The 23,762-nt window shown below is 40.0% G+C and overlaps 1 protein-coding gene across 1 annotated transcript in view; it reads left to right on the top strand.

The window, feature by feature from the left end:
- Positions 1-23,762, top strand: part of MAN1A1 (mannosidase alpha class 1A member 1) — a 210,210-nt gene that overhangs the window by 175,219 nt on the left and 11,229 nt on the right. The window contains exons 9-10 of the mRNA XM_038396065.2: positions 12,239-12,458; positions 13,349-13,521. Of these exons, the coding sequence (XP_038251993.1) occupies positions 12,239-12,458; positions 13,349-13,521 (393 nt within the window). The remainder of the gene's footprint in view (positions 1-12,238; positions 12,459-13,348; positions 13,522-23,762) is intronic.

Raw genomic sequence — 23,762 nt, 5'->3', positions numbered from 1 at the left:
TTAAGATGAGCCAGCAGCGGGGGGGGGGGGGGGGGGGAGGAGGAAAACCTTTCATGGTGACAAGCAAGGTAGGCCATTTCCAGCAGTTAACAAGAACATCTGAGGAACAGTGGGGTGGGGAGTAGTGAGCACTTCTATTATAAACACCTATATAACTACTATAAAAATTCACATTTCACATCAAGCTAAAGCTTGTCACATGGTGCATGGCATAGGCCCAAAAGCAATAAGGGTCAACTCTTTTCAGGAAGTATTGTGGTATATATTTGCTATAAAAAAAAAAATCTTAATGTCTCAGGTATATTATGTGCATATATTTCTATGAAACTTGGTAGGTGATTAAGATACGATGTAATTACTTTTTGTTAATCAGATATTTAACTTTCTACTTGAGTTCAGAAACTGCAACTTTTATGCCATGGTTGGCATAAACAGTTGTTCTGACCATATGGAGCTGCCAGTTGCATCTCCATAGGTAAGGATGAGTTGAGTTTTGCATGTAAAGTAGGAATTAAACTGCTCTGTTAGGTATGAAGAATACAACATATCCTTCCCAAAATTACAGCACTCGTGTACAAAACATTCGTTTCAGAATTCCCACGTGCATACATTAGTTTGAGTTAAAATTAATTTTTAAATTGGTCCTTTAAGAAGTTTAGCACCCTTCTTGACATCTCTCCTCTCCCACCCCCAAAAATTACTTTAATAATGCATATTCTTCAAATTTTCCAAAGAGCTAATGCATTGAAATCTTCTATATAGACTACATTTTAATCACTTTTTTAGTGTTAACGATCACTTTTTGCCTTTATTGTTCACAACTAAACTTTATTCTTCAGTAAGGTTGGCACATAAATGTATTCTCTTTCAGAAAAACCATCAAAGAATTTCCTTCTTTCAAAATGGTTGCCATCTGCTATTATTGGCAATGGAATACATGCCACAGGCTGCTCTTAGCAGACATGGTCATCATTGCCCTTCGCGTCTCCCAGCAGTTCTCCTCTCTGCATCCCGATAGCGTGGAGACCTTCTCTGAGGAAAGGAGGGCTTCACTTCCATCAGGAACAAAAGGAGGCAGTGGCACAGTTTGACCTCAGTCCTATTGAGAACATTAGGAAATAGTGGCCATTTTGAAAAAGGACAATTCTTTCTGTGATTTTGAAGATCTTATTCTTCAGTTTATGCTGACAGATATACTTTAATTTATGAAGAATAATGAAAAAATTACTTTTAGGGCTGTCAAACGATTAAAAGATTAATCACGCAATTAACAAAATTAATAGCAATTAATCATGCTGTTAAATAATAGAATACCATTTATTAAATATTATGGATGTTTTGTACAGTTTCAAAAATATTGATTTCAATTACAACACAGAATACAAAGTGTACAGTGCTCACTTTATATTTATTTTTTATTACAAATATTTACACTGTAAAAACAAAAATAGTATTCTTCAATTCTCCTAATACAAGTACTGTAATGCTATCTCTTTATCATGAAAGTTGAACTTACAAATGTAGAATTATGTACAAAAAATAACTGAATTCAGAAACAAAACAATGTAAAACCTTAGCGCCTACAAGTCAACTCTGTCTTATTTCTTGTTCAGCCAGTCGCAAAGAGACACAAGTTGGTTTACATTTGTAGGAGATAATGCTGGCCACTTCTTGTTTACAATATCACGTGAAAGTGAGAACAGGCGTTCACATGGGCACTGTTGTAAACGGTGTCACAAGATATTTACATCCCAGATGCACTAAAATTTCATGTGTCCTTTCATGCTTCAACCACCCTTCCAGAGGACATGTGTCCATGCTGATGACGAGCTCTGCTCGATAACTATCTAAAGCAGTGTGGCACAACACATGTTTATTTTAATCATCTGAGTCAGATGCCACCAGCAAAAGGTTGATTTCCTTTTTTGGTGGTTCGGGTTCTGTCATTTCCACGTCGGAGTGTTGCTCTTTTAAGACTTCTGAAAGCATGTTCCACACCTCATCCCTCTCAGATTTTGGAAGGCACTTCAGATTCTTAAACCTTGGGTTGAGCACTGTAGCTATCTTTAGAAATCTCACATTGGTACCTTCTTTGCATTTTGTCAAATCTGCAGTGAAATTGTTCTTACAATGACCATTTGCTGGGTCATAAGAACAGTCATGCTGGGTCAGACCAAAGGTCCATTTAACCCAGTGTCCTGTCTTCTGACAGTGGCCAATGCCAGGTGCCCCAGAAGCAATGAACAGAACAGATAATCATCAAGTGATCCATCCCGTCGCCCATTCCCAGCTTCTGGCAAACAGAGGCTAGGGACACCATGCCTGTTCATCCTGGCTAATAGCCATTGGTGAATTTATCCTCCATGAACTTACCTAGTTCTTTTTTGAACCCTGTTATAGCCTTGGCCTTCACAGCATACTCTGGCAAACAGTACCACAGATTGCCTGTGCGTTGTGGGAAAAATCCTTCCTTTTGTTTGTTTTAAACCTCCTGCCTACTAATTTCATTTGGTGACCCCCTAGTTTTTGTGTTATGAGAGAGTAAACAACACTTCCTTATTTGCTTTCTCCACACCAGTCATGATTTTATAGACCTCTATCATATTTCCCCTTAGTCATCTCTTTTCCAAGCTGAAAAGTTCCAGTCATATTAATCTCTCCTCATATAGCAGCCATTCCATACCCCTAATCATTTTTGTTGCACTTTTCTGAACCTATTCCAATGCATCTTTTTTGAGATGGGGTGACCACATCTACGCGCAGTATTCAAGATGTGGGCATACCATGGATTTATATAGAGGCAATATATTTTCTATCTTCTTATCTATCCCTTAATAATTCCAAACATTCTGTTCACTTTTTTGACTGTTGCTGCACATTGAGTGGATGTTTTCAGAGAACTATCCACAATGACTCCAAGATCTTTCTTGAGTGGTAACAGCCAAGCCATCATCCAAGACTGCTATAACATGAAATAAATGGCACAATGTGGGTAAAACAGAGAAGGAGACGTAAAATACTCCCCCAAGGATTTCAGTCACAAATTATTTAACACATTTTTTTAACGAGTATCATCATCATGGAAGCATGTCTTCTGGAATGGTGGCCAAAGCATGAAGGGGAATACAAATGTTTAGCATATCTGGCATGTAAATACCTTGCAGTGCTGGTTACAAAAGTGCCATGTGAACGCCTGTTCTCACTTTCAGGTGACATTGTAAATAAGAAGCAGGCCACATTATCTCCTGTAAATGTAAACAAACTTGTTTGTCTTCGCGATTGACTGAACAAGAAATAGGATTGAGTGGAATTGTAGTCTATGAAGTTTTACATTGTTTTGTTTTTGAGTACAGTTATGTAACAAAAAATCTAAATTTTTAAGTTTCACTTTCTTGATAAAGAGATTGCACTACAATAGTAGTATGAGGTGAATTGAAAAATATTTTCTTGTTTGTCATTTTTACAATGCAAATAGTGGTAATCAAAAGTAATATAAAGTGAGCACTGTACAGTTTGTATTCTGTGTTGTAACTGAAATCAATATGTTTGAAAATGTAGATGACTTCCAAAATATTTAATAAATTTCAATTGGTATTCTCTTTAACAGTGTGATTAAAACTGTGATTAATCATGATTAATTTTTTTAATTGTGTGCGTTAACTGAGATTAATCGACAGTCCTACTCTTAATCTATTTCTTTTCAAAAACTATTGCACTGCATCAACTCAATGAAGACAATTTTTTTTTAACTAAGACCTGTTCCTTTATCACATAGATGAGCATGTTTTGTGTTGCATCTTATTACATCTGGGCATACTTTAACAAGACTCTATCACAAGCTGTATAAGTAGATTTATGTCGGTCATCATTAGTCTTCCACTGTTCACTTAAGTCCTCTGGTAAAGCCAAAACAAAGTCTACACGCTATATGTGCGTTGTTGTAAACAAACTATTCATCTTTCTGGAAGAATTTGAAAATGGAGGACTTCCCTCCCTCCTTTCCAAAAAGTTAAACCCATGTGCAGGGAGGAGGGGATTGAAAGAACAGTTAGTGGAGACTCCTCTAAGCTGCTTTCTAGCCCACAACATTCTTTTTTTCCTTCTCTTCCTCTTTCTATCTCTGCAGCCTTATGTTAGCTGTCATTTCGTTTTTAAACTGCTCCCAGGTAGCATCTGCTTCTGTTCCCTTTATGATGATACACTCCAGCCACTTCCTCCCTGCAACCTCTTGCATTGCACCCTCTCTTCTAGCTGTCTTGATAGAGTGCTAATTGTACTCTTGCCCCCGGTCTCTCAAATGCATTTCTATTTACTGCGAAGGAAAACTATACTGGTTCCAAACAATTATGCATCAGTAATATATTTTCATCTAATGAAAAACCACCTCTTCTCGTTTTTTGATTCCTTGCAGATGCTGTAAATTGGTTCATGTAGAGAATATTTCACTATGTAGAATGAAATAATAAATTTATCTCATAATGATAAATGTGAAACCACCGGATTCACAAGTGGGGAAACATCATTGCAATTATTCCCAGGTCAAATCTTTGTTGAAATGGAGTTAAAAGTTAAAATGTCATGTATGTTTTAAAAAAAAAAATGTATGTATTGTATAAAAAGGAAAGTAAATTGTCCATAAGTAGACAATTTTGAATTTCATGCTGTCCTGAAATATTCATCTATAAAGATTCCCTTTACTGCTACCCCACTCCAATATCCCTTTCTAATACATTTTAGAGACTTGATTTCCCTGTCAGAACTTTTCACACCACAAATTGTGAAACACTACTTTATATGGGATTGGGACTGCAAAATAGCACTAAAATTCAGAGACTACAAGAGCTCATATTTTAATGCTTGCCTGCACCAAGAATTATTCCTGATTAACTCCATGTGTGGAAACACTTATTCCAAAATTAGACTGACTGACTTTTTCCAATTTAACTTAATTCATTCATGCCGGCAGAAGAACATTGACGCATGGACTTAATCTTTCAGGGCAACCAGCTGGCATTGTTAGGGAAAGAGTAGAGATCAGGTGGGTGGTGATTGGAGGTAGGGACCAATTTACTGGGCTTTTGTGAAAGATGTGTGTGTTTCAAAATTAAGGTTTATAATACAAACTACCTCGCAGCCTTAACTATAATCACTAGAGTCCATGGATTCCACTATGGATCAGGCCTTTAAGTGGCTCCATGATGATTAGTGGCTTTATCATGCATGGGAATTAAATCAATCTTTGCTATGTATAATAGTTTGATTTATGAATTGGTTTGTTTTAATGTACCCAATCTAACTGCTAGATAATTTATTGTAGAATTATCAACTGTTACCAGAATAGTGATTTTTTTTTTAAAAGGATGCTACTCTGAGACAGATTTGCCCTTTCAGTTTACAAAAAGGTTTAGTTTGAGGTTGTTTTATCCTAAATTGACAGTTTAATATTAGAGTTTACTAATATTCAGAAAGCAGTTACCCACACAACTGTAGGCTACCTTAAATAATAGCATATTTTATTATAACACAAAAATCATTTTATTGCATAGCAGTTGAAAGTGTCTGGAAATTTCTTTGTCCATTTATTTTTACTTTCCAATACAATTATGCAGTAATATATTTCACTGCAAGCTTCTTTGAGTCCCAACTTCTTAGTTATATAATTATAAATTAAAATATTTTAAACCCTATTGGAATAACCAGTGAAAACAAGCTTTAAACAACATTCTTTAAAAAAATAATTACCCAACTATTCCAAAAGAAGCTTCCCCACCTGACAGAAAAGCAATTTTCCATGCATTTGGAATGCAATTCACTTGTTAGTGACTCAATCTCTATAATCCTGTTGTCAGCCATATTGGAAGGGGATTAGAATCCATGCTCCAGCCTCTATTCCAAATAGGCTAAGGAAGAGAGAGATCCCAGGAGGGAGCATTTGGGATGGAGGAGGAAGAAAAACAACATTGAAGGTTCAAGGGGGGAAAGTGGGGGAGAATGAAAGGAAGAGGATAAATCACAGAAAAATAGGGGTGCACGAGACACGTGCTCTCAAAGTCCCACATGACAGTTTCATAAGCAAACTAGGGAAATGTGGTTTGGATGAAAGTACTATAAGGTGGGTGCACAAGTGGTTGAAAACACATTCAAAAAATCGTTATCTGTCCAACTGGGAGAAAGTATCTAGTAGGGGCCCACAGGGGCCTGTTCGGGGTCTGGTGCTATTCAGTATTTTCATTAATAACAGATAATGGATTGGAGAGTATTCATATAAAATTTGTGGATGACACCAAGCTGGGAGGGATTGCAGGTACTTCGAAGAACAGGATTTAAATTCAAAATGACCTTGACAAATTGGAGAATGGGTCTGAATTCAACAAGATGAAATTCAGTAAAGACAAGTGCAAAGTACTACATTAAGGAAGGAAAAATCAAATGCACGACTACAAAATGGGGAATAACTGCTGAAAAGGATCTGGGGGTTATAGTGTATCACAAATTGAATATGAGTCAACAATGTGATGCAGTTAGTATCATTCTGTGTTATATGTAAGACACGAGAGGTAATTGTTCTGCTCTACTCAGCACTGGTGAGGCCTCAGTTGAAATACTGTGTCCAGCTCTGGGGACCACGCTTCAAGACAGATGTTAACAAATTGGAGAGATCCCAGAGGAGAGCAACAAAATAAGAGGTTTAGAAAGCAAGACCAATTAAGAAAGATAAAAGAATTGGGCAAGCTTCGTCTAAAGAAAAGAAGACTGAGGGGGAAGACCCGATAGCGTTCAAATGTGTAAGAGGTGGTTATAAAGAGAACAGTGATCAATTGTTCTCCAGGTCCACTGAGGATAGGACAAGAAGTAATCAGCTCAGTTTACAACAAGAGAGATTTAGATTAGATTTGAGGAAAAGTTTTCTGTAAGGAGAGTTAAGCTCCAGAACAGGTTACCCCAGGGGATGTTGTGGAATCCTTGTCATTGGAAGTTTTGAAGAACAGTCTTTTAAATAGTCAGAGATGATCTAGGTATATTTAATTTTGCCTCAGTATTGGGTGAAGATGAACCTTGTGAATCCCTTCCAATCCTACATTAGCATAAGATCCACATTAGGAAAGTGTGAGAACCCCTTGACTTGTATCTTTATCCTTAAAAATGGAAGGAAGTCTTCATCTGCCAAAACCCACATTTTCAGTTCCCTAACCAGAGTTTTCAAAAATGTCTGAGGATTTTTTTTTTCAAGCAGTTGTAATTTTTTAGCAAAGTTCTGTATCATGTGAGGAAAATTGAATTGCCTGAAACTGGAGTAGCTAGGGGGAATTCAAAGGAATCCAAAAGAAAAATAGGTTGAGGAACTTCCTAATTCAGTAAGTGATGCCAGAGAAAAGACAAAGTGTCACTGGTAAATTCTTGGGCATAGGAGAGAGAAGACAGTTAGTAGTTTTCAGAATTAGTTGGCTTTATTTTTGTAGGTGCTCAGATAGCACAACATAAGTACCTCGATGGATAGATGCAATAAAAGTTGTTAAAGAATTTTCTGCTGATGTTACAGTATATAGAAGACATTTATTGCTACTAAAAATAACACAGGCATTAAAAGGGAACAAATAACTATGATCAATACTTCCCATGTATGGTCAGTTTGTTTTTTTATCTTTGTTTTTAATGGTTCCCTGTACTGTTTTTTGGGGGAGGAGGGGCGGGGGGTGATTTAGTGTGGACTATTAAATTTATCCTCTCTTTAATTTATCTTCCAGCCATCCTTTTGGGTTTTATTATTGTAATGGAATAAACTAAGCATTTGGTGGACAACTGGATAAACAGTAGCATTGTTCATCTTTAGTCCCTTTCAAGAGCACATGGGTCACATTCCCTGTGACTGTCATCTTATGTTTTCAGATTTTTCTTTATGCCTCCCATTTAATCTCATGATACATATGTAAGCGGGGGAATAGTCCCGCTATTGTGGGGAACTTTCCTGGCTTCTGCACTACCCCGGTGAAGTGGGCTATTGAAAGGATCGGAGTCCTCGCTCCCACTTCCTTTACCCAGTGGCCTCCCTGCCCTTGAGGACTCCGCTTCCACTCTCCTGTCTGGCAGAGTCCTTGTAACTCCAACAAGGCTGGGCCCAGGATTCCTGGGGGCTCGACCCCCAACCCTGATGTGGTAACCTAGGACAGGGGCTAGGGTGTCCCCACTCCGGGGTACTCTCTCTGCACTGGGCACTTCTCTGACCCACTGACCATTACATGCAATTTAAAGCAAATGCAAGTTATTTAATCAATTAATTTTAAAAAGAATAAGGAAAAATGGGAAAGGTTAAAAGAAACACATCAACCCACTCTGTGGCAGGGAACATCACAAACAGTGTCTCTGGAATGTCCGGGCAGTTCACAGTCTCTTCCTTGTAAGTCCCAGGCCGCCTTCTCAGGCCCTGGCGGTGCTGTAGGGATGCTGTGGATTGGACACTTGTTCTGGTGGTGGCCACACGGTCTCAGGTGGTAGGACCCTTCTTCCCAGTGTCACCCCCACCCTGTCGGGGTTACGATCCAAGCCTGGCCTGCAGAGCCTCTTGGCTGAGGCGTCTCCTGTGCTGTGCCCGTTGCCCAGGGTCCCCCTCGCTCTCCCCAGCTGCTCGCCGCACCCAGCTTTGGACTGCTCCAACCTCAGCTCCACCACCCTGTCTCAGCACTGCTGCTGCTCTGCCTCCAGCTCCCTGGGCTGCTGCTTTGGCCCTTCTGCCTCTGGTTGCTACAGCTCTGCAGGCTGCTTCTGTGACTCTGCTCCCAGCACTGACCTGCTTCTTGGGCTGCTTTTCTGGCCCCTTTGGCTCTGGTTGCTGCAGCTCTGCTCCTAGGACAGGGTCTGCTCTCCCTGGACTGTGCCTCTAGTTTTGGGGCTGCAGCTCTGCTCCCAGGACAGGGTCTGCTCTCTCTGGGCTGCTTTTCTGGCTTAGCTTGGGCCCCTGCTTTCTCCTTAGCTCAGCTCCACTCTGTCTGACCCAGACAAATCCAACTCACAGGGAGGACTGGGACCTCCCTGGCCTCCTGACTCCCTGATTCGCCTGCCCACCGTCATTCAGACTGACCTGGAGCATTGACCTCTCCCCATTATTCCTGGAGTCTATCAGTCTAAGGGTCCTGATTCCCCATCGACCCTTCCCCCTGTTTAGTACTGGGAGCTAGCAACTAAAACACCCCCACTGAATGTTAGCAAGGGGGCAACAGTCCTCTTACACATTAGTGTATCTTCTGGTACGTACACGGTGTGTTAAGATTTCCGTAAATCTTGTGATGACAGACTTCCCCTACTTCTAATTCTTTTACTAGTATATTTCACCATTTTTATTACTGGGTTTTTCAGAGGTCTCCAAGACATCATACATTGAGAACTGCCTGGGCGGAACCCTGAGTCCATGTGGAACTCTGCTGGCTTTTAGCTGTGTGCCAGAGTTTCATGTGGGTAGGCTTCTACAGCTACATGTTTCTCAGTACAGTGTCAGAGGTTTAGTATGTTCACTTTTAGAATATGTAAAGTACATCAATTTGAATAACCCTTTTTTTTGTAAAGGAACCATTCAGTGCACTAGAAATACTCATTACTTATAGCACTGCAAGCTGGGAACGCGCTGCTTTATTCAACTACATAACAAACAGAGCAGGGGGGAAAGACAGGCGAGCTAACAGGAAGTAAGGGTGGGCTAGATCATAGCTGCAGCTCATAATGTTCTGAATAGCCCTTGATGATCACTTGACTACTCCCTGGCTTGAAGTGGTTTCCATCATATACAGGGTTTGCAGTTGGGGTCAATGGCTCTCAGCATCCCCACTGTACAAATTGTTCCAGCACCCCTGACTGCTTCTGGTGTCATCAAAAAGCATTTATTTTGTTGTAAGCCGACTGCTGCTGTCTCAAATCTTCTCCAGTGTTGATAGATGTTCAGTGTCATTTCTGCTTGTGATGGCCTTGGCAAAATTCCACATGTTGACAATATTCCATATGGCAATCTATTGTGTGGTATAAGCCCCTGTGGTTGTTTATAAGGGTAACTTTTTTTGTCTTTACAATCCTGCTCCAGCCTCACCAGTTGGTATGCCTGCAACATGTCCAGCTCACTAAATTTTTGAACTTCTACCTAACACTGCCAGCAAGTCCTCCATCCATGGAATGGGGTAATAGTCTAACCTGAATCCTTGACAGACCTGACTTTATAATTCCTATAGATATGGATGGTCTTGGGTTTAACCACAGGAACTGTAGGTGTGACCCATTCAGAAAATTGCACTGGTGAAATGATACCTTCTTTTCCAGTCTGTGCAACTCAGTCTGTCTTTTTTTTCTGAAACCTTAAGGAACTGGAGTTGCTTTAAAGTATTTGGTATGGCCCCATCCTGGGTGCAAATCCTGGCTTTAACACCATCTAAGGTCCCTAACCTTTCTTTAAAAGTGGCTGGGTGAGCATATAGGATTTCCTAGAATGCTGGTATTGTGCTACAATCTAATTTGAAAAGTTCTTGGAACCAGTCTCAGCCTCCCTGGTTTTGCCTTTGTCTCTTGACCGCTAGGACTGCAAAATTTTTCTTTTGGCTTTTGTATTTTACAGGGGCAAGCATGGCATCTACTTCCTTGATGGGTTCTCTGCTGTAGGCACTCAGGGTCATTCTTGCATTCACTATTAGGCTTGGTTCTGCTTTGCATTGCTGATATGTTTGTAGATTCATTGATCGCAGTAGCTGAAACCCCTATATTTAACTCTACTGTTACTTTGTAAGGTCCCATGTTCTTCCCTTATAGACAATACATAGTGTGTACCCCCTTTGTGTCTTCCTTCCCCACAAGATAAAAAGCTTTCTGCTTTCTTCTGTTTGCTCTGGTTTTTTTTTAGTCTACCTGGGCTTAAGATGCTGTTTGCTTTGCATCATGTGGCTGAGTGTCCAATCTTGAGGCACTTATGGCATTGGGCTGTCCCTTGCAGTTGGCTTTGCATTTTGCATATTGAATCAGCTTAATTGTCCCTGCATTCTAAGTACAAATCTCGTAAGTTTTTCACTGCTTCCATAGCTGTTGCTAATTCTGCTGCTTTGGGCCAGGTTAAGTTCCCCTCTGACAGCAGTTGTCTTTGAATTCTTTTATTACTGATACCACAAACAAATCTGTCCCACTGCATGTCCTCTAGGACGCTTCCAAATTAGCAATATTCCATTAGTCTTTTTAGCTGTGAAACATAAACAGGTACACTTTTACCTTGCCACCTCATTCTAGTATGAAACTTGAAATATTCTGTAATAATGTTTGGCTTTGGCATGTAGTACTCTGTTAAAGTCTTTTGAAGGTCATTCAAACTCTTATCTCCTGGTTTCTGAGGTTGTAACAAACTCCTTAAGAGACAGTGGGTTTTACTGTCAGACACTGAGGAAAATTGCTTTCTGTTTTGTCCTTATCTGTAATCTCATTTGCAATAACAGTGGCCCAATTTTCCAATATATTGCTGCCAATCTTCATGTTCTGAATTAAACTCCTCAGTTTTCCCATGAATTACCATTTTTATCTTCTTCCTCGTCACCAGTTTTGTGAAGAGACCCACTCAGCGCATAAGAAACACACTTTAGTTGCAGTGCTGCAGTCTGGGAACCTGCTGCTTTATTCAGCTATGTAACAAACAGTGGGAGAAAATGTGCACTAACAAAACAAAGTCAGGGGAGGAGATGGAGCATGGCTCCAAGCTCTAGTATTTTGAGTATCCCAATTAAACCTTTGATAATCACATTACTTCACAATTATATTTGATACCATAACTATATCCTTTGAGTACAATAGTATTTTAAGATGGAAAATTTGCAAGCTAAATCACTGAAGCCATTAAAAATATATCCTATGTATAGAAAATATGCTTTTCATAAAACTGAGGGAAAAATCAGAATCATAAAATGGTATTTTCTTATCATTTTAATTCAATTTTTTTATGAAAATTTACCAGGTAGTATACAGACAGTCTTAGCAAATTATCATATTGTTATTGTATGCCAACCTGCGCTGGTGAAGAGTTGCCTTTTCTTTGGGCTAGAGGTTAATTAGCATCATTAGTGGCAAATAAAATCAAAGCAAAAACTATACTGAAGATAAAACGGAAAACAAAAAAAGCTGAACGGGTGTAAATTTATTACTTTCCTATTTTGTGCAATTTTGCCTTTGTATTTCACACATTGTTTACAAAATAGTAAATTTGGTTTAAAAATGTATATTTTTGCAGTCCATAGAAACCCATCTGATCCGGAAATCTAGTGGAGGTCTGACGTACATTGCTGAGTGGAAGGGTGGCCTGCTCGAACATAAAATGGGACATCTGACCTGTTTTGCTGGAGGCATGTTTGCTCTGGGTGCAGATGGGGCACCTAATGATAAAACTGGGCGTCATATTGAACTTGGTGCTGAAATTGCTCGCACGTGTCATGAGTCTTATGATCGTACAAGTAAGTACTGTATTATGAATTTTGAGAGATTAGCTGTGCTTCAATCTTTGTCTATAATTCTGTCCTGGTTAAAACAGGTGCAGAAGGTATTGTATGGTACACTGTAAAATTAATGTAGAGTCCCTTTTTGTTCCCTCATTTAAACTGTTGTTTTGCTCTGAATAGTGACTCTAAAAATAGTCCCTCATTGTCAACAGATATGCTGTCTGTGTCTATTGCATCTCATTTTCTTTCATTAGTGACAAAAATATTTTTGCTCCCTCCAGCTCTGTTGAGCCCACCACAAATGAAATGGATTCTGTTCATTTGTGCATACATAGATCTCTTAATGAAGTTCTAAAGGACAACATTCTGTACAGAGTTCCTCCTGTGTGACATTTAAACAGTAGGGTTACACAAAGATGACTGAATGCAGAATTTGTCCTTCAAGATCATTCTTAAAGTTGCTGAAGCAAGAAGATGAAAGAACCCAACCGCGGTGAATTTGCCAGAGCGAACTGGAAAAAAAATCAGCCACAATACACATGAAATATCCCACAATACAAATTTTACAGTTACTCTTTGGAGCAGAACTGCAATTTAAAACATTGATACAGCATATCCCTTTTGCCCCAGCTATTGGGATATCCCAAATATAACAATTATAAGGAGTTTGGACACCCCTGGCTAAATTGTAGACTACATATGTAATATTAACTTCATATGAAAGTATGATTAATGTTTAGTAATTTACGTAAACTGTCATGGTTTGTGCCTGAAAAGGAGCATTTGTAGGTTATAATACTTATATTTACAGTGAAAAAATATCAAACAATTGGAAGATGTACAGTTAAATTGCTGCATGCAAAATCATTGCTAACATTGTTACACATTTAATTTTTATTGTCTAGGTATGAAATTGGGACCAGAAGCTTTCAGATTCGATGGAGGTGTAGAGGCCATTGCTACAAGGCAAAATGAAAAATATTATATCTTGCGACCTGAAGTTCTAGAGACCTACATGTATATGTGGAGGTTCACTCATGATCCAAAATACAGGCAGTGGGGATGGGAAGCAGTAGAGGTAACACATTTTGTGGAATTGTGTGGTGCGTTTTTGGTTGGTTGGTGAGAGAGAGTTCTCCTATTACAACTTAACATCTTGGTAAATGATTTACTTTTGCTACTATTCAGTAACAGTAAACATGTTCATTTTGTGATTTGTTTGTCTAAAACAACAGGTAATGCAGTAAAATACTCTCTGGAGATTTAGATGAAATCAGATAATTTTGGCTTTAACTAAACCCAGTCTTCCCAGTGATCTACATCCGTAAAACACCTCACAGTTTTTCTTTGTTAGTTGTCTCTTAGGCCAGAAATTGTGCAGGTCTGTACCAGGTGCATAGTCAGGGCTTATTAGGGAAAACTGATCAGTGTCCGCTGTATGACCAATAATATGCACTAAAATTGATTTTTAGGGGAAATGTACATTATTAAATTTTTTGCAAAAGGTGTTGTCAGGGATATTTAATTACTGTATTTTAATGACACAGTGAATAGGTTTCTTAAAGTAAATTTCGGCCAAGATTTCAAAAGTGACCAGAGATTTTTGACAGCCAGTTTTAGGAGTCTCAAAACTTAAGTCACTTCTGAAAACCTTGGCCTTAATTCATATTATTTAAGGTCACAAGTAACCATTAGATCATCTAGTCTTACTTCCTGCATATTACAAGCCACTATGTTTCACAGTTACTCCTGTACTGAGTCAAATAACTTTTGACTAAACCATAATTTGAGTTGGGCTTACGCCTCTCTTCCAGAAAGGCATCAGTCTTGATTTGAAGACATCAAGAGATAGAGAATCCACCTCTTCCCTTGGTAATTTGTTCCAAAAACCAGTACTCACCCTCATTTTTTAAAGTTTGTGCCTTAATTCCTAATTGCATTGTCTGGTTTCAGCTTCCCACCTTTAGTTCTTGTTATATCTTTATCAGCTAGATTAAAGAGCCCTTTAGTACCTGGTATTTTCTCCCCATCACAGTACTTATACAATACAATGAAGTCATTTCTCAATCTTGTTTTATGAGCCAAACTGACATCTTTAAGTCTATCACTGTAATGTATCTTCTCCAGTTCTCAAATTGTTTTTGTGGCTCTATTCTACTGTGTCTCCTGTTTTTCAACATCCTTTCTAAAACGTGAACATCAGAATTGTATTCAGTATTCCAGGCTCAGTCTCTCCATTGCCATATACAGAGGTAAAATCTATTCTCAACTCCTGCTCATCATTAACCTGTTTATACATCCAAGGATCGCGTTAGCCCCTGGTAGCCGCAGCATCTCACTGGGAGTGCTTGTTGAGTTGTTTTCCACTATGACCCCTAGATACTTTTCAGAGTCACTGCTTTCCAGGATACAGTCCTTGTTCCTGGATTACTAATTTTGTATTTAGCTGTATTAAAACACATTTTGTTTGAATGGGCCCAGTTTACCAAGCAATCCAGATCACTCAGTATTGCTGCCCTGTCTATTCATCGTTATTTATCATTCCAGCACTCTTGTCTCTCACTCATAAATTTTATTAGCAGTGATTTTATATTTATTTCCAGATCATTCAGGAAAATGTTGAATAGAATCAGACCTAGTTCTTCAGAAGCTCAGTAGAAATACCTCATTTAGTGTTGATTCCCTGTTTATGATGATTTTCTGAGATCTGTCAATTAGCCAGCTCGTAATTCATTTAATATGTGCTTTTTAGATATTGTGTAGTTTTGATTTTTTTATCAGTCATGTAGTACTAAGTCAAACATTTTACAAAAATCTAAGTGTATTACATCTACCAAGTTACTTTGTGACCCAAACTAGTAATCTCATCTAAGAATGAAATCGAGTTTGACGACTTATTTTCCATAAAACCATGTTGACTGGCATTCATTATATTCCTATCCTTTAATTCTTTATAACGTGAACCCCTTATCAGTGTTTTCCTTATTTTGCCTGAGATTGATCTCTAGGTAAGAGGCCTATTGTTACCTGGCTCATGCCACTTACCTTTTTGGAATGCTTGCACAATTTTAGAACTCTTCCAGTTTTGTGGCATTTTTCTGGTATTCCAAGATTTATTAAAAATTAACTCAATGGGCCAGAGATCTCCTCAGACAGCTTTTTTAGGACTTTTGGGTGCAAGTTATTCAGAACTGCAGATTTTAAAATGTGTATCCCTTTTGTTCATCATCCTCCTTGGTTAATAATGTACTGGAAAATGTTGCTCAAGCTTTGGCTGGCTACCTGCACTTTCTTATCCATGATCTTTTTCGGAGCTTGCTTCTTGAGCCTTTGTCTTCATCTAGTAGTAGTGCTGGTGGTGGTCTCTTCTTTAGTGCTAGGATGAGAATAATTAGCATCACTATAGATACTTGCAAAAAGAAAAGGAGTACCCGTGGCACCTTAGAGACTAACAAATTTATTAGAGCATAAGCTTTCGTGAGCTACAGCTCACTCATCGAAAGCTTATGCTCTAATAAATTTGTTAGTCTCTAAGGTGCCACGGGTACTCCTTTTCTTTTTGCGAATACAGACTAACACGGCTGCTACTCTGAAACCTATAGATACTTGATAAGTTACTGTATAATGTGAAGATTCACCAGCTTAATACATGGAGAAGCTCTCCCTATCTCTATTACAAATTCAATATAAGTAATAGATTCATAAAGCCCAAAGCCAGAAGGGACCATTCTGATCATCTAGCCTGACCTTGTGTAGGGATACAGGCCATTGGACTTCCCTGAATTAATTCTTGTTTGAACTAGAGCAAAAACATCCAATTTTGATTTAAAAATTTTCAGTGATGGAGAATCCATCACAACTCTTGTAAGTCGTTCCAATGGTTAATTACCCTTGCTGGTAAAAAATTGAATCTTACTTCTATTTTGAAGCTGTTGAGCTTCAACTTCCAGCCATTGTAACTCATTCTGCCTTAGTCTTCTAGACCAGGGGTTGGCAACTTATGGCACGCGTGCCAATTTTTAATGGCACGCTGCTGTGTGCCGGAACCGGGCAGACGGCACCTTGCCACTAAAAGCCCGGCCCGGCCTGCTCTTTTCCGGCCCCCCGCCCACCGCTCTCTCCTTGCAGGGCAGGCAAGCTTTGCCCTTCCCCCGCCTCTTCCCTCAGCGTGCTGGGTTCCTGCCCCTCCTTCTCTCCCTCCCTGCAGCTGATCAGCTGACGGCCCTTGCTACGGAGGGGGAGAGGTAAAAGCCGGGGAGAGGTAAAAGTTTGGTTATGTTGGGAGAGGTAGTTTGGTAAACGGGCGTGGGTAGAAAGGGAGTTAAAGGGCATGTTGGCCCCACAGAGATGTCAAAATTAGGTTGTGATGGATGGTCTGTTTGGGTAATAAACGTGTGACTGGGGAGGAGTAGAGAGTATGGACAGTTAAATAACTGAATGTATCATTTTCTTTTCTGGATTTGTGTCAGGTATGGTTTGTGGGGCGTGGCAACCCTGACTACTTCACAGTGAAGTTTTTTGGGGTATTAATTTGCTAGTTTTCCCTCCAGCCCCATGCTGTGAGCCCATAATTTGAGTTGGGCTTATGCCTGTCTTCCAGAAAGGCATCAGAAACTAGTCTTGATTTGAAGACATCAAGAGATAGAAAATCCACTTCTTCCCTTGGGCACACCCTTTACTAAATAATTTTTCATCAACACTAATATGCCCTGATTCCACCCCCTTCCCCAGGGTCCCCAGAGCAGAGAGCTTTTTTTTTTTCTAGTTTTTGAAATTAATAATTGGTGCCTGGAGTTTGGCAGTGAAGAGGTGAGGGGGAGATGGGAGGTCACATGTGGGTGCTAATGCAGGGGCTGACAGAAGTTTTATCTGTCAGTAATTGCACATAAGCTCTTGTTTGTCAGCCAATGAATACAGATCCTTCTTTGTTGTAGAATAAAAATCTTTTATTCACACCTGGCTTCCATCAGTCACTCAGACTTGAGTGCCCCCAACCCCAATCAGTCAATCAGTTTGTGTGCGCAGCACAAACTTTCAATAACGTTTAAAATAACCCTCAATCCAATATCTAAAACAACTACCTGTTGCACCAAATCTAATCAGAGATTACCAAAATATGGGTACATGGAAAATACTTTGAGATATCTGTCGAGAATGAAAAGTGGGACTACTACCAGGGAAAATTTCAGCCAAATCCCAACTTCAGTGACTTCCCTTTAAAAATTTATGAAAAGAAACCAAATAAAAGTTGTATAGAAAATTCAAAGGTTATAAAAACTAATCCTATGTGACATTTCATACTGATTAGCCACTTTTAAATAAAAGAAGGAATTTATGCCCCATTTTAAAGCTCATTTTAGAAAACAGTCCTAACTGTGTCGTCACTACCAGATGCCACCATAATACAGAAATAACAAATTAATACAGGTTTATCTAATAACCTAGTCCTTGGGTTTCTTGTAAATTTAATGCTAACTGTTCAGCTGGTTTCTTGTAAATTTCAGTGTTAATAATGTTAACTGTTCAGCTGGATGCTAAAATGATCAGCTATGAAAATGCTTTTCACACAAATCCAAACTACCTCCCATACCTTCCCTGGTGCCAACTGTCCCTTACACAATTGCAAAAACCTCCGCCTTCTGTAATGCTTATACTTGTCAATACAAAATTCTGCAGCACATTGAAAAATTAAAAAATTTGGAAACAGCATAAACTGAATTAAGAACTAATAGATAAGAGAGGGGGATACTATAGTGACTGCATTATACATTTTCATATTTATTTCAGTATAAACCTCCAATTTTAAATTTATCAGAAGCTGATGTAGACTCTCCAGTCTGCTGCTCAGAAGTGCAGAATAATATAGGGGCCTTGCCATAGAATTCAGTTCAGACTTGCTGTGGAGTATACAGGGCTTTCTTTGTAAGGGTATAGCTCTCCATTATAGAAGCATAGAATCATAGAAATGCAGGACTGGAAGGGAACTCAGTAGGTCATCTGTACTGAGACAGGACTAAGTATTATCTAGACCATCTTTGACAGGTGTTTGTCTAACCTGTTCTTAAAAACCTCCAATGATGGAGATTGCATAGCCTACCTAGATTATATGTTTCAGTGCTTAACTCTCAACAGTTGGGAAGTATGTCCAACCTAAACCTCTTTTGCTGTAATTTAAGCCCATCACATCTTTCTGTCCTCAGTGGCTAAGGAGAACAATGTATCACCCTTGTCATTGTAACAACCTTTTACATACTTGAAGATTGCTGCCATGTGCCCCCTCGGTCTTCTCTTCTCCAGACTGAACAAACCCAGCTTTTTCAATCTTTCCTTGTAGGTCATGTTTTTCTTGACCATTAAATCATTTTTGTTGCTCTCCATTTTGGTGCCTAGAACTGGACACAATACTCCAGTTGAGACCTTATCAATGGTAAATAGAGCAGAAGAAATAGTTCTCATGTCTTGCTTACAACACTCCTGTTAATACATCCCAAAATGATGTTCTGTTTTTTGTAACACTATTATGTTACGTTGACTCATATTTAGTTTGTGATCCACTCTAACTCCCACATTCTTTTCTGCAGTTCTCCTTCCTAAGAGGTCCTTTCCAATTGTGCAATTGATTATTCCTTCCTGAGCGTGGTACTTTGCATTTATCGAATTTTATCGTATTTATTTCAGACCATTTCTACAGTTTGTCAAAATCATTTTGAATTCTGATCCTGTCCTCCAAAGTGCTTGAAACTCCTCCCAGCTTCATATTGTCTGTAAACTTTATAAGTGTCCTGTCTATGCCATTATTAAAATCACGTATGAAGATGTTGAATAGAACTGTACCCAGGACAGATCCCTGCAGGAACCAGCTCAGTATGCCCTTGAAGCTTGGACCTGACAAAATACATCCTATAGTATGAAAGAAACTGGTTGAAGAGATCTTTGATCCATTTAGCTTGACTGTGAACCATTGATGACTGCTCTGAGTAGTTTTATAGCCAGTTGTGCTTCCATCTTTAGTAGGTTCATCTAAGCTATGGACATATAGCTGCATTTCCCTAGTTCTAGAGATATGAGACAGTATCAAAAGCCTTACTAAAGTCAAGATATGACATCTACTGCTTCCCGTGTCCAAAAGTCTTGTTACTCTATCAAAAGAGGATTTTAGGTTGGTTTGAGGTGATTTCTTGACAAATCCATGTTGACTGTTTCTTCTTAGCTTATTATCTTCTAGGTGCTTACAAACTGATTATTTGTTCCACTATCTTTCTGGGTACCGAAGTTAAGCTGTCTGGTCTATAATTTCCTGGGTTGTCCTTATTCCGCTTTTTATACATAGATACTTTATTTGCCTTTTTTCAGCCCTCTGGAATCTCTCCCATCCTCCACGAGTTCTCAAAGATAATTGCTAATGATTGAGAGATCTCTTTGGCCAGTTCCTTCAGTATTCCATAATGTGATTCATCAGGCCCTGCCTACATGAAGACATCTAACTTGTCTAAGTAATTCTTTCCCTTTTTCAGCCTCAGATCCTACCTCATTTACACTATTCAGTTTGTTAGTTGTCCAATCACTGCTAACCTTTTCGGTGAAAACAAAAACAGGTGTTTAATACTTAGACCATTGCTGCATTTTCAGTTATTGTCTTTCCCTTCACATAGAGTAAATGGGCCTACCCTACCCTTAGTCTTCCTCTTGGTTCTAATGTATTTGTAAAATGTTTCCTTGTTACACTTTGTCCATAGTTAGTTTAATCTCGTTTTGTGCCTTGGCCTTTCTCATTTTGTCCCTACATGCTTGTGGTGTGTTTTATATTCATTCTTAGTAATTTGACTTCGTTTTCACTTTTATATGACTCATTTCTGAGTTTCAGGTTGTTGTAGATCTCTGGATTAAATCAGGAGTTTAATGATGATTGAGTCTAATATGATGGAATCCAATAGACTGTGCTAGAGATCTTTCTTTGAATACCTGTAGGATTATAGGGACTATCCTGTGATAGAGGGAGCCCTATTAATGAAAGGAAAATGAGATTAATATAAGATGTCACTTAGAAATAAGGCACTCATTTTTAATCATGAGAGTAATTAACCATTAGAACAATTTACTGAGAGTTGTGGTGGATTCTTCATCAGTGACCACTTTACATCAAGATTGGATGTTTTTCTAAAAGATGCGCTCTAGGAATTATTTTGAGGAAATTCTTTGGGCCTTTGTTTTATACAAGAGGTCGTACTAGATGATCACAGTGATTTCTTCTGGCCTTTGTATCTATGATTCCATGGAGAATATTTGAAAGGGTGATCAAATCTTCTTGTTTCCTCACCCTGAATATTCAGTTTTGTTTTAAAAAAAAAAAAAAAAGTTACTATACTATACCATACTATTTGTTCTATAAACTTACTGGGTTGTATTTTTTTTTTTCATGTGCTGGTCCCTATGTCTATTCAATATATGGGTACGCATGTGCATCATGCACCTATAACTGGAAAATCTTGCAAGTAGTATCTGTTGGTCTGCACCAGCATCGTGGATTGTCTCGTGCTAAGCACCCACATGATCCTCTGCTTTTGAGTCCAGTCCTTCTGAGGGATATTTTCAGCCCAGAAGAGGATGCTATCTCAAGGAGGAATTAAATCCCTTCTCTGACCACACACGAAAGCTTCCTCCCACTGGCATTGACAATATCTCCAGTGGAAACTGACCCCGCCTTTTTATCAGAGGAATCTGATGTCCTGGATGAACCCCCAGAGAGGTTAGCCCAGACAGGGCTTCAACTGTTTTGATGGACCCCATCCTCGGCCCAAGCAGAATTATCCTCCAAAGGACCGCTGGTATCCTGCTTTGGGGGGCCCTTCCTCTCCCCTCCCCCCAAACCAGCTTTTGTGACCCTTCATGCTGGCCCTATTGGGGATCATGGGATCCTTATGCACAACACCCTGGACCTGTGCATTCTACCAGAGAATCACTCTCCTCCTAGGCAACAGCAACTGGCTGTGCAGGACTATGTGGAGAGGAAGATAAGCTGGATATGTCAGTACTGGACGTACCAACAGGAGTATCTTCCTCACCCAATGAGGCAATTATTCCATCTTCACCATCCCCACCTGATGACCATAAACAATATCAATAATTGTTGCGGAGGATGGTGACAATACTTCAGATCCCATTATAAGTTCAGGATATAAGCACTTGGATACCCTGCAGCCTATAGGACCCAGTCAAGTAGCTCTCCTAGTGAATGAAACCATTATAGAACCAGCTAGAGCATATGGCCTACACAGGCAATGTGTACCCTATTCCCCTAAAAGAGCTAAGAAACATTACTTTGTGTCAGCAAAAGGGACAGAATACCTGTTCACCCATCCTGCCCCAAAGTCCCAGGTAGTACAGGCTACCATGGAAAGATCCAGGCAGCAACACACTAAAACCGTTCCTGTGGACAACAGAACGAAACAACTGGACCATCTCATGTCCACAGGGTTGGTTTTTGGATGTTGCTTCTTGGGTCTTTCCATGGCTGCTTGTACTACTAGGCACTTTGGGGCAGGATGGGACATTCTGGAGTTCAAAATCTCTAACTACAAGGCCCTGTTAGCGACATATGACTTTAAGAACTACTCACAAGACAAACTCCCCCAGGAGGAAAGGGCCCAATTCCAAACCCTTGTTGAGGAAGGTAGAATTGTGGCTAAAACTTCATTGCAAACTGCAGTTGGCGCGGCCAGTACCCCATCAAGATGTATAGTGACCACTATAGTAATGTGGCGAGATCTGTGGCTTCATCTTCAGGGTTCTCCGGACAGGTTCAGAGGTCCAGTGAGGACTTACCTTTTGATTAAACCAATATCTTTAGGGAGAAAACAGATGAGTTTTTGCACTCACTAAAAGACTCCAGGACAGCTCTCTGCTCCCTGGGCATTTATATCCCAGCCACAAAAAGGAGGTGTCATTAACAGGTGGTATGAGCCAAGACCCTTCTGTAGTCTTTATACCACCGAAGACCATAAAAATCGCCACACAAGCATTAGAGAATGCGGAACCCAATATATGCAGTCCCATCCACCAGAGGCAGATTAGCGTTTGTGGGGCCTTGGACTAGAGGAAGTGGGGACCCCTCCCCACCCCTTCTGCCTGCAGTTCTCCCCTCTCCCCCACCCTCTCACTCCTCTGGTGCTCCTGCTAGGGAAATGAGGTTGGGGCATGGGAGCTTTTCCTGCTTCCCCCCGTCTGCCCAGCATTTCTGCCAGGGAGCCGGAAAAGACCCTGCACCCCGACCCTGCTCCCCGGCGGGAGCACTGAGCGGTCAGAGTGCAGGGGTGCCCCAATTGGCCGGGGCCCCTGGGCATGGGCCTCATTGGTCCAGTGGCTAATCTGCCACTGCCATCCACCTTGACAACAGACATCCAACCTCATCCACCAGCCAAAGGTTACTTTTGATGGGTTGCTTGAGAGTTGCAACCTTTAACAATGATGCCATCCCCAACCTGTTTCCAAAGTCTGTTTTGGTGGCCACCTTGCATACCCTGTGCACAAGTGGAGGGCTATAACAATGGACAAATGGATACTAGACATCATTCACTTTGGTTATACCATCAAGTTTCTTTCCCTGCCTTCTTCAAAACTCCCTTCCCAGCCTCTCTTCAAGGACCACTGTTACAAGGAGCCACTCTAACAGAAGGTGGACTCTCTTCTGGTTCAGGAAGATGTAGAGCAAGTGCCACCTCAGCATCAAGAGAAAGGGTTTACTCAACTATTTAATAGATCCAAAGAAAAAGGGAGAATGGAAGCCCATTTTTAACCTATGTCAGCTATTTATTTATGTTTGCAAATGAATATCCTGCATGGTTATGCTGGCATCAATAATTCCCTCCTTGGAGGAAGGCAAATGGTTTGCAGCCCTCTGATGTGAAAGGTGTTTTCACCCATCCCACAGAAGGTTCCTCAGTTTTCTGGTAGGACAGGAACACTACCAGTTCAGAGTACTTCTGTTTGGGCTGGCAGCATTACCCAAGAATTTCATGAAGGTCTCTTCAGTGGTCACAGTACAGATGAGATAAAATGACTACACCATTTTCCTGTACTTGGACAAGTGGCTTCTAACAGGCAGATCATATTTGGAAGGTGTCGGCAACCTTGTCCTTGCTCCACTTCCTGGCATACTTGGGAACGTGCCTAAACATGATGAAGTTTACTCTGACTCCCAAGTATCTCATAAACTTTATAGGGACACCCCTGGATTTGACCACACTGAGGGCCTATCTCCCAGCAGACAAATTCCATACCAAGAGCAGTCTGATAAAAACAAGTCACTCATAAACCCTGAAC

Source organism: Dermochelys coriacea, chromosome 3, assembly GCF_009764565.3.
Source record: "Dermochelys coriacea isolate rDerCor1 chromosome 3, rDerCor1.pri.v4, whole genome shotgun sequence".
Lineage (NCBI taxonomy): Eukaryota > Metazoa > Chordata > Testudines > Dermochelyidae > Dermochelys > Dermochelys coriacea.
The sequence above is the reverse complement of the archived record's forward strand: the minus strand, read 5'-3'. Positions and strand labels throughout refer to the sequence as shown.